Here is an 11950-nt window from a genome sequence, read left to right on the forward strand (position 1 = left end):
TTCTAAACGAGTATTGAGCTGCAAGCCATGCGACCGTCACAGTCCACGCGGAGAGAAACTACACAGGTGGCGTTCGCGCCTCAGTCTACGAGTGTATACGTATTGCCCTGAGGTCACACCTCAAGCGACAGACGCAGTTCCGCACGCCGTGGCACAGGGCCGAGTGTGTACAATTACGGCCGATCCACGTGCGGAGAGAAGGATTCACGGAAAAGTAGAAAGATAGTGCTAGTCCGTGATGTGGGTCAGAAAAACGAGAGAAAGAGCCCAGCCAGACTGGCGAGGCTGAACGGGAGAGCAAATGTACGCGTCCACTATGCATAGGGGGGCCGATCGGGTAGTAGACATGGAAAGAGAATTGAAAAAGAATCACACGACTCCTAAATCCACACTTGACACAGTTATGGGCCTTGACTTCGGCTTTGAAAAGAAATAGGAAAGAAAGAAAGAAAGAAAGAAAGAAAGAAAGAAGGAAAGAAAGAAAGAAAGAAAGAAAGAAAGAAAGAAAGAAAGAAAGAAAGAAAGAAAGAAAGAAAGAAAGAAAGAAAGAAAGAAAGAAAGAAAGAAAGGCAAGGCAAGGCCACGCTGTCTTGGGAAGTTCGTAGTGCGGCGACGTCAAAGCTGCTAATGACAAACACCACGTGAGTGCCATGCGATTTCGCACACGCTTGGTCCATTGCGATACCAAGACGCAGCGAGAGAGTTGCCGCTGGCATGGACAACACGTGCATTTTTGTTTTACTTTGCTTTTGTCTGCTGCGAGTCGAGATTGTGAAACTGCGTCGAAGACTCACACCGCTACTGGGGAGAGTGTGAAAGTTGTCAGGGAAAGGGAAAAAAACGAGACTTCAGCACGCGTATAGGATTGTCGCACGGCTGCCTCGTTTCGTAGAGTGAGACGACTTGCTACGAGCGTTGGGCAGGTGAGCTCCATCTTCTTTGACGTTGCGTTTCTTTTGTAGCCTTAATTAAGTGTATTTTTTATTGTAGAGTACAAGTTCATGGACGTTGCTGTAAAGCCCATGGCATTAGTTACGTTTTTCCAAGACAAGTTAAAAGCAATGACCTTGGACGTGTTGATAGGGGAATATTTTGCGCGAAATTCTTGGCAGCCCTTTCTCTGTTAGCAGTAGAAAAGTTAAGAGTTTAAGGTGAAGCTGATACTTTTCAATTGAGCTTAATTACTAAGTTCGGTGCAGTTCAGCTTATTACTTTGAGGAGTTACTGTTGTGGGGCAGCGAAACTAGGTGTCGGAAGGCGAGATATCTATACGACTAAGATTAGTAGCAGTACCCGTAAACTGTCTATTTTGGTGCATATACGTAAGGGCAAATCATACTACGCGAAATCATGACTTCAACAAAATTGAACATGAGATCTGAATTTCAGAACACCATATTCATTGCGCTTATAAGATCGGAATTGTGCTAGTAAATTTTTCAGTCTGGGAGCCGCTTTCATTATCAAAGCAAATAGGTTACCATTTATACAACAACGCTTTTTTGTTTGTATTTTCAGATAATATATTCAGTGACATCATGCTGAAGCTTTGCATTCTGGTGCTGGCAACTGTCAGCTATGGTGAGTTCCCCGCACGCTTTCTACGATTTAAAGCGGGTTTTGTTATGTTGGATAGGTCAGCTATTTCAGAAGAATAAAATAATGCAAACAAGCTATGCATATAAAACAAAATCAAAAAGTTCGGTGCTTCAATATACCAACTTTATTAAACATTTTTGAATTTTTTCCGTCTTTTGACCAAATAAAAGAGTGAGCGATTGAGAGAATGGTACACTCTACTGCATGGGTGCGCTAAGCTGTCCCATGCACCTATCAACTGATTAACTCACTGCACACCGGGCATTGGAACGAAAATTGCAAAGGTTGAGTAATTTATAGAATGGCGCATGTTATGTTCTATGAACACCACATAAATAGCTGTAATATACATTGTTTCCTGCACATGAATGCCCTTCGTATATACTATGGGGAAGAGCTTCATTCGAGGCGAGCTCGAGCTGGCACACACTGATGATGATATCTACAGATGAGGAAATTATACAAATGATGATGACACGTCCAACTGATAAAGAAGAGTCGGTGACTGCGCTCACAATACTCACTTTGTCTCGCTGTTTGCATGTGCCACATTAGAAGTTGAATATGACCACCGCAGTACACCGAGTGTTTTTCCTAACGCTACTCAAACCTATCAAATATCATGTTTTTGAGTAAAATTTTGTCCAGGTATACTATCAAGTGCGAAGTCAATGAAGGTTGCGATCCCCCTCCTATTAGTAGGTAATTAGGTGTGGCTCACTAATTATTCAGTAATTATCCTAAGACACACCTAGTAGTTTACTAAGCGTGGCCAGTGAAATTGTAAGGCATATTCATTCAGAAGAAAAACTGCAAACGACGTGAATTTTCAGATATGCAATAAAAAAGCACTTTTTGCTGTTACTCTACTACAAACATATTGTTGCGTGAAGGCACAAGGGAAACTAGGCGTTTTAAAATATATTTACACAGCGCCAACGCGCAAGCCAAGATGGCGAACAAGAGAGAGCGCGCGCACACACAAGTCACCTCGTCTTCCTCAGCGCCTATCTCACTGTTTAAGTGGGGCATTGTCTCGTAACATAACCCCCGGGTGCTGAAGCACCGTCTCGGTGCTTTCTATCGTGTTGCCGAGTGGTAAAGCTTAAGGCGGGATACGTGGACAATGTCTGTAGACAGCGAAGCGGAGGCGGAGGAAGACTCGAGCGGGGCTATCTCGTATGTCACATCTGTCACCTGGCGCAATACGCGGTAGGGTCCCGAGTACCGGGAAAGCAGTTTTTCAGAAAGTCCGACGCGTCTAGTCGGAGTCCACAATAGCACAAGAGAACCTGGTGTAAAGGAAATTTGGCGGTGATGTGAGTCGTAACGATGCCGCTGGTGATCTTGCGATGCTAAAAGGCGCTGACGAGCAACTTCTCGTGCTTTGCGAGCCCTGGTGATAGCATCACGGGTGTATTCAGTCGTAAAGTCGACGGCTGTCGGAAAGATGGTGTCGAAAGGTAAAGTTGGATGACGGCCAAACACCAGGTAGAAAGGTGAAAAACCAGCTGCATCATGGCGTGAAGAATTATAGGCAAACGTAACGAAGGGCAATGCAACGTCCCAGTCCTGGTGGTCGGACGATACGTACATAGCGAGCATATCAGTTAAAGTCCGGTTGAATCGTTCAGTGAGTCCGTTAGTTTGCGGGTGGTAAGCTGTCGTAAATTTATGTTTCGTCTCGCAGGAGCGAAGCAGGTCGTCGATAACTCGGGAAAGGAAATAGCGCCCACGATCTGTTAGGAGTTGGCGTGGGGCGCCATGGTGAAGTATGACGTCGTGCAGGAGAAAATCGGCAACGTCTGTGGCGCAGCTGGTTGGCAAAGCCCGCGTGATAGCGTACCGGGTTGTATGATCCGTCGCGACAGCTATCCACTTGTTCCCCAAAGTGGATGCAGGGAAAGGGCCTAGGAGGTCAAGACCAAGTCGGAAGAAGGGATCAAAGGGAACGTCAAGTGGTTGGAGGAACCCGGCAGGACTCATAGAAGGTTTTTTGCGGCGTTGACACTGATCGCATGAGGCGACGTAGCTGCGGACCGAGCGATAAAGACTGGGCCAGTAAAATCGACGCTGTACGCGGTCATACGTCCGAGACAGTCCGAGGTGACCGGCAGTGGGAGCGTCATGAAGCTGGCCGATCACGCTCGCACGTAAGTGGGAAGGTACCACAAGGAGCAGTTCGTGTCCATCAGGGCGGACGTTGCAACGGTACAATGTGTCATCCTTAAGGACGAACAATCGAGTAGAAGGATCGGGTGCCGCAGAATGAAGCTTCTCGATGATGTTACGCAAGGCAGGATCTCGGCGCTGTTCCTCACGGATGTTGCTTAAAGCGGAGAGAGACAGCACACATGGCGATTCATCGAACGCTTCAGGTGGGTCCACTGGATTCCGAGATAAGCAGTCAGCGTCATGGTGTAAACGGCCAGATTTGTAGGACACCGAGTAGTTATACTCTTGAAGCCGTAGTGCCCATCGACCAAGGCGCCCAGTGGGGTCCTTCAAGGACGAGAGCCAGCAAAGTGCGTGGTGATCGGTTATGACAGTGAAATGTCGACCATGTAAATAAGGCCGAAATTTTGCTACTGCCCAAACGAGAGCAAGGCATTCCCTTTCGGTGATGGAGTAGTTCCTTTCCGCCTGCGAGAGGAGACGGCTGGCATAGGCGATAACGCGGGCGCAGCCGCTTTGATGCTGAACCAAAACAGCACCGATTCCGTAACCGCTGGCATCTGTGTGTACTTCGGTAGGGGCAGAAACGTCGAAATGGGCCAGAACAGGTGGTTTTGTTAGCGATTCAATAAGTGTAGAGAACGCCGTAGCCTGCGCAGCGCCCCATGTGAATGAGACATCTTTTCTCAATAAGTCTGTGAGAGGACGGGCGACTTCCGCAAAGTTGTTCACAAAACGTCGAAAGTACGAGCACAGACCGAGAAAGCTGCGTACTTCTTTAGTGCAGGTCGGAACAGGGAAGTTACGCACGGCTCGCACTTTATCGGGATCAGGACGTACACCAGAGGAGTCGACAAGGTGGCCCAACATTGTTAGTTGTTGGCGTCCGAAGTGACACTTTGACGAGTTCAGTTGGAGACCGGCATTGCGAAATACGGCCAGTATTGAGGAAACGCGGTCGAGGTGGGTTTCAAAGGTCGGGGAAAAGACGATAACGTCGTCAAGGTAGCATAGACAAATTGACCATTTGAACCCACGCAAAAGAGAGTCCATCATCCGCTCGAAGGTGGCTGGAGCGTTGCATAATCCGAAGGGCATGACCTTAAATTGGTAAAGACCATCGGGGGTGACAAAAGCGGTCTTCTCGCGGTCCATGTCATCGACAGCAATTTGCCAGTAACCTGCTCTTAGATCAATAGAAGAAAAATACTTAGCGCCGTGAAGACAATCTAGGGCGTCGTCTATGCGCGGTAGCGGGTAGACGTCTTTTTTAGTGATCTTGTTCAGATGTCGGTAGTCAACACAGAATCGCCAAGTGTTGTCCTTCTTTTTGACAAGAACAACAGGGGAAGCCCATGGACTACATGATGGTTCAATTATGTCTTTGGCGAGCATGTTGTCGACTTCTGCTTGAATTATGTGACGCTCGGACGAAGATACGCGGTATGGCCGTCGATGGACAGGGGAGGCATCGCCGGTGTCAATGCGGTGCTTTACCGCACTGGTTTGACCTAGTGGACGATCACAAAAGTCAAATACGTCCCAGTATGACTCAAGAACGCGAAGGAGTTCGTCAGCTTGATGCGGCAAAAGGTCTGACGCGATCATTTTTTTAACATCAGGAGACGGGCTTCCTTGCGAAGATCGAGCATGTGTGAAGCTGGAGTGTCGAGCCTCGTTCGAAGACAGAGCTGATATGACGCATTCTTCAGAAGGAGTCAGCATGGCGAGGGCGATTCCGCGCGGAAGCACTTGCGGACACAGAGCAAAGTTGAGCACAGGAATGCAGGCGCGGTTTGCACGTAACTGAATAACAGTGTGTGGTAAGGTAACACTGTGGGTCAAGAGAAGGGATGTGATGGGCGCGAGCACATAGTCACCATCGGATACAGGTGGCGAGGGCGTAACGGTGATGCAGGTCACGGTTTGCGGTAACAAACGGACATGTTCAGCAGAGCACATACGGGCTTGCGGTCGACTGGGCGGATCAATCGGACACGGTAGGTCAAGTTGCACAGTACCGGCTGAACAGTCGATGAGAGCGGAATGAGTGGACAAAAAGTCAAGACCGAGGATCACATCATTGGTGCAGTGAGAAAGAACAGTGAAGAGAACTGAAGTTTGACGGCCGGCAATAGTAACGCGTGCAGTACAGACGCCAATAACAGCAGCCGTACTACCATCAGCAACGCGAACGCTGCGTGAAGGGGCTGGAGTAAGTACTTTCTTTAAGCGGTCTCGAATGTGCAGGCTCATCACAGAAATATGGGCGCCAGTGTCTACTAAGGCTTTAACAGATAAACCGTCCACTTCAACGTCGATCAAGTTCTGATTGGTCGGGAGCGTCAACAGAGGAATTGGAGAGCAAGTCGTATCAGCAGCGTCACCTCCAGGAGCTGCAGCCGTTAGTTTTCCGAAGAAAACCGCCGGGCAGAGGACGGGGACGGGGAACGAGGTGGTGGTGGAGATCGGGAAAATCTACGTCGAGGTGAAGGTGAGCGACTGTACTGGGCAGTGGTCGTAGTGGTCGGGTCGTAATTAGCTGAGCCATCACGCCGTGGTGGTTCCTGGTCATAGAGGTGGGCCGGTGAATGGGGGTTGGAGAAGTTTGGGTTTGCCCGATACGGTGAGGTCCACGTGCTTCGGCAATGACGGGAAATGTGTCCCACTCGTTCACATCGGAAGCAAATCGGCCTGTCATCAGGCGTTCTCCACGCATTTGGGTCACGATTACGTGGAGCAGGGCGGCGATACTGCTGTGGGTGGCTCGGGGTAGACGAACTGACAGCGCCGGGACGGTGCACAGAACAGACTGTGTGAACACCCGCGTTGGCTAGTTCCTGGCGAACAACGGTCTGTATTAGCGATATGGTCGGCTGAGGATCACTCGGTGCCAGTGCTCTCAAGGGGGCGGGTGAGATGGCTTCGATTTCACGGCGTACAATTCTCGTGATGTCACTGGAGTGTGAATTGGGCAGGGTCGGTACATGGAGATCCGCACATGTTGACGTCGCAGCAGTGTTGGGAAGGCGCGTAAAGTGGTAAGCAATGCGACGGCTTTTAGCCTCTTGAAACTGTTGGCACTCCAAGATAACATCTTGCACGGTGGAACAGCCTTTGCACACAATGAGGTTAAATGCATCGTCTGCGATGCCCTTGAGCACGTGCGCTACCTTGTCGGCTTCAGCCATGGTTCGGTCAACTTTACGGCAAAGGGTCAGCACATCTTGAATATACGCCAGGTAGGACTCCGTGGACGTCTGAACACGTGTGCCAAGTTCTTTCCTAGCGGCCTGCTTGCAGCCGGCAGATTGACCAAACAACTCGCGTAATTTGGTCTTGCATACGTCCCAGCTTGTGATACCGTCCACATTGTTATTAAACCACGCCTTGGCCGTTCCTTGTAAATAAAAGATGATGTTTGCCAGCATTAAGGTTGGGTCCCACCTGTGATTTGTGCTGAAGAGTTCGTAGAGTTTAAGCCACTCATCCACGTCCTCGCCGTCCGTTCCCGAAAAGTTGCCGGGATCGCGGGGTGGAGCGGCCACGAGATAAACAGGAGAGGTCGGCGCCATTGATGCAGTGGGCGTAGCAGTTGAGGAAGCGTCGCTGCCGGTGGACATGTTGGGAGCAGAGACTAGGCGTCCGCTGCGTAACTCCGTCGTGCGTTGTAACCCAGCACCTTCCACCAAAATGTTGCGTGAAGGCACAAGGGAAACTAGGCGTTTTAAAATATATTTACACAGCGCCAACGCGCAAGCCAAGATGGCGAACAAGAGAGAGCGCGCGCACACACAAGTCACCTCGTCTTCCTCAGCGCCTATCTCACTGTTTAAGTGGGGCATTGTCTCGTAACAATATCTTTTCGGAGGGTAACCTGTACGCCCAAGTATTTGTGTCACACACAGGGAAGGAGTACTTTGACGTTTTTTTTCACAACAAATTTCACTCGAGCTCTCCGTTCGAGTTCACCGACTACCGTTCATCAGCTTCGGTATGTGCAATAAAGCCAATTATGAAAAAAATAATTACGTGATCTGAGGTATTATTCTAATGAAAAGTGAAACTTTCACATTCACGAACATCCGCCACAACTATCAGTTAACTTCGGACAAAATTTTCATTTCTCCTCAAAACTCCATGTCCCGCCGTGGTGGTGTAGTGGCTAAGGCACTCGGCTGCCAACCCACTTGTCGCATGATCGAATCCCGGCTGCAGTGACTGAATTTTCAGTGGAGGCGAAAATGCTGTAAGCCCATGTGCTCAGATTCGAGTGCACGTTAAAAAACCCCAGGTGATCGAAATTTCCGGATCCCTCCACTATACGGTGTTTCTCGTAATCATACGGTGGTTTTTTGGCAGGTTAAACCACACATATAATTAATATTCCAAACCCCATGTTAAAAATATTGGGAGGATTGGCACAAACACCAAGTAAAGTGCTGTCCAATCTAAGATGACTGCCAACACAAATTGTGGTGAATATCAGGAATCTGAGTAATCAAAATTTTCTGGGTTGCTAAAGCTATCACTTAAAAGTCTATAGAAGCTTTGTGTTGGCAGTAATTTCCAATGTTGTGTACTTCCTAACAGTTTCGTCGGCAGGCGTCAGTGATGCAAATACATTCGTGGACACCATTTTCCGGGAAAAGATGCCCTTCCTCGTGAAAGGGTCGCCGCGGCTTTTCCCGTTCGCGACCATCGCAGACTTCAAGTTCAAGGTATGCCGCTTAAAGCATTGTTACTCTTGAATGTCTTGCCCAATCGACACTGAGAAACCAAGTGTACGAAAATGACACATGCATAGCAGATGAGAAGTCATTTCTTTGAGCAGCTCGTTCACTTGTTTAACACTTGTTTCTTGTTCCTATCCCCACGCTTTCCTGTACACTTCATTCTTAGATACTGCATACGTGCTACGAGTATGCTCTGTTTTTAAAATGCAGTCATTTAATGCAGAAGTGAAAAATTATAAACAATGCAGCATACGCGCAGTTGCAAAGGTGAGTTCATGTTACTACACGGTATACTAATCCAGCCAGATGAGCAATGACGTAATTGGTGACTAGAAGACAAAGGCAGCAGTGCAGCAATAAGCGCACGAAGAACAGGAGCACTCTAAAGTTGCTGCCTATCATTACACTACAAACACCTCCGCGATAGTGTCCCAAGTTTTACACGCTTGTAATATAACTTCGGCGTAGAACGCGCTAACGTGATAATTTCATTTTGATAAAAAAATGACTTGCACCGAAGAAGATAAATGTTAAATAGTACAAAGCCATCACCAGTTTCGTACTATTCTAACTGCGTCAGTTTTTTTTTTTTTTTGGCATGTCATGCGAAGAAGATGAGATAAGGGTGACAGCACACATAAAAGCATGTCCTTTGCTTGCTGTCACAATATGCTTGCAGATTATTACAGAATAGCAGCTAACCCGGTCTCACATCTTGCTCCGTAACTGAGTAATTATGCACATCTATGAACAAACAGTCTTTGACTGAGCTGTATTAAAAGAACATTGTCATAAAAGAAATGACAGGTGATGAAATTTTCACAATGTTCCTTGCCGTACGCGACCGTTTAGTAAATTGCTTTGGTAACACATTAGACACTTCCACATTATGAATAAATTATTCAACGTCGATCAAATTAGCCTCATCAGCTACGTGAGTGTACAAACCCACTTGATTTGAAAACATGAATGACCCTATTGAAGGCATGACTGAAACGTTCATTGCGTCGTATATACCCGGCAGGTGTACAAGAACCAGATCACAAACCGTGACCTCAAGGTGAACATGACGCGAGGCGAGATCCGGGGACTGGACACTGCTCTGCAGCGGCTGGGAGACTGCCAGGCGCCTTTCCTCCGTGACGGACAGACCGTCGTCGTCTGCAACCTTGCTGTGCAGGGACTTAACATTACATTCACTTCCCTGGTGCGTTGTTTGGGTCTCGCTCATAGATGTGACAGCGTGTATCCAGATCATCTTACGCTTAAGAACCATGATTGTGGAAAAATATATTGGCTCGAAGCACTTCTTTGCCTTTTCCGAGCATTAGATGGTACCGTCGCTAGAGAACGAAGGTCAGCACCAGTTAGCTATGCACTAAATCACTGTGGGGATTGTTAGTGTACTTAATTATTATGTTATTCAGTTAAAATCTACGTGATAATAATTTAACCTGGTCCAGAGAGAGCTATGAAAATAAACAATGGACAGGGAGGTTAACCGTTTCGCTACCTTGTTCTTGAAAAGGTCGTAGATGGCATCAATGCTTATGCTCCAAACAGTAACAACCTACAAAATGACTTAATAGTAAAATACCGCTCAAAGAGAAACTAAATTGATTACACGGCGTTATGCAATCAGCTCAACTCAGTAGACGTGCGTAACCATTTTGTAAATACACGCTCCTTGACATCAAAGAGTCTATTATATCAAGTGCAATTGTTTTCTATCATCTGATTAAATGCTTCTCGCGAAACATGAGCTATGCAGAATAGGCAAGCTGACCCATTAATCTAATGCTAAACGCAGGCAAAAGGAGACACCCTAATCGCCATTTGGAAGACCATCTGGGTCAACGTGGGTGTGAGGGACACCATGGCACAGTTCGAAGCCAGCGCTCCAATTAATCAGGGCGGCACTCTCCGCACTTTTCTCTTGGAGGACATCAAGCTTGACGTCACGTACGACAGCGACTTGAGCCTGAACGAGGGTCGCCGCGAGAAGTTCAAGGAAGAAATCATAGTCAGAGTCAAGGATGAGTTGAGACACATCTTCTACAACGACTACAAGGACCTGCTGCGCCGCGCTGTTGAGTCGGTCACGTTCCCCCGGATCTAACCTGACCATGAGTGCGATGCGACAGATCGCTACAGAGACCAAAGTGACCTCAATTCACGCATGCAACATAGTAATGCCCCACAACCTCCTCTGCGAAGTGTACAGCCCATTTTTTGCGACAATCCCTGTACTGTCATCTGTACCTATCACTATACAGTTAATTAAAAAGAAATAAGGGCCATTCTACGGCTTGTGTGGGACAGGAACCTGCAACTTAGAAGTGTGGCAGTTTTGGCTAGTTGTTATGACATTACGATAGGTGTAGCGCGAGAACACAACGACGACAAAGAACGACGTCTCTTTCTTGTCACTTTGTCGTCGTTCGGTTCTCGTGCTCTAACTATCGTCAGGAACCTGCAGCGTTGGAATTGCAACATCTCATTGAATGTGCAAATAAAGCCAGAATATTCTGCGTTTATACGTTCTTAAAATAGAGAAACACGCCGTTTACTGGCTGTAGTAATGCTTTCGCTTTATACCACATGCGCTGCTCGGTCTGCGTCAAATAATGTGTGTTGGGTGCGGATCACTTAGTACTGCCTCTGTCTGCGTTTTTGCTGCCCCAAAGGCACGGCCTTCGACACACTATGTTTTCTTTTGTTTGTTTCTTTTGACGTCATTAACAACACAATTTCACAATTTATTCTAAAGACAAGGCCACAAAAAAGTTGATAGGGCTTGTGAAATGATTGTTCTGTTACTTCTGAAAGAAATATAGAATTTCCGAACGAAAACTTCAGCTGTAGATAACACATATAAGCCTATAATTTTATTGCTTATGCAAACGAGTGAAGCACCGGCGAGTGGGCATTCACAATGAAAAACACAGCGTGTTTTAAAATTCAATTTAAGGTGCAAGCCACATAACATATCTCTCATGTTACTCTGAGACGAATAAAGAAGCAGGTCTATATTGTTGCTTGACGTGCTGGCTAACTTCCCCGCCCATGGATGTTACCATTATCACATTTCTATTTCGGTGAAAATCAACTTAAAAAAAGGTTTTACTAATGATTTGATTTAGATCATATATAATTAATTAAGTAAACGAATAAAGACCATTGAATGAAACATTCTGGGAGCAACGCAGTGTCATAAATTTCAAACACTATAATGCAAAAGTGAATTCCTTCCAAAAACTTTTGAAAACTAATTACGTTGAAAAAAATACTTTACCACGCATGCACTGGCAGATCCAAGTTCTGATAATACAGAGAAAAGTTTGACAGTGACCGTCGAATGATTGAGTAAAGTAAGCACTGCATGGTTCGCATATACCTATGAAAATGGCTAACTGCAACGAAAGTTGCCCTTCCAAAGC

General features: G+C 46.8%; 1 protein-coding gene across 1 annotated transcript; it reads left to right on the forward strand.

Moving 5' to 3' along the window:
• The first annotated feature begins 702 nt into the window (after positions 1 to 702).
• LOC119159685 (salivary anticoagulant protein P23) lies at positions 703 to 11045 on the forward strand. The gene is made up of 5 exons (XM_037412514.2): positions 703 to 923; positions 1519 to 1581; positions 8368 to 8495; positions 9535 to 9717; positions 10321 to 11045. The coding sequence occupies exons 2-5, from the start codon at positions 1539 to 1541 to the stop codon at positions 10627 to 10629; spliced, it is 663 nt and encodes a 220-aa protein (XP_037268411.2). The 5' UTR covers positions 703 to 923; positions 1519 to 1538; the 3' UTR covers positions 10630 to 11045.
• The last annotated feature ends 905 nt before the right edge of the window (positions 11046 to 11950 follow it).

This window comes from Rhipicephalus microplus, chromosome 1, assembly GCF_043290135.1.
Source record: "Rhipicephalus microplus isolate Deutch F79 chromosome 1, USDA_Rmic, whole genome shotgun sequence".
NCBI classification, from domain to species: domain Eukaryota; kingdom Metazoa; phylum Arthropoda; class Arachnida; order Ixodida; family Ixodidae; genus Rhipicephalus; species Rhipicephalus microplus.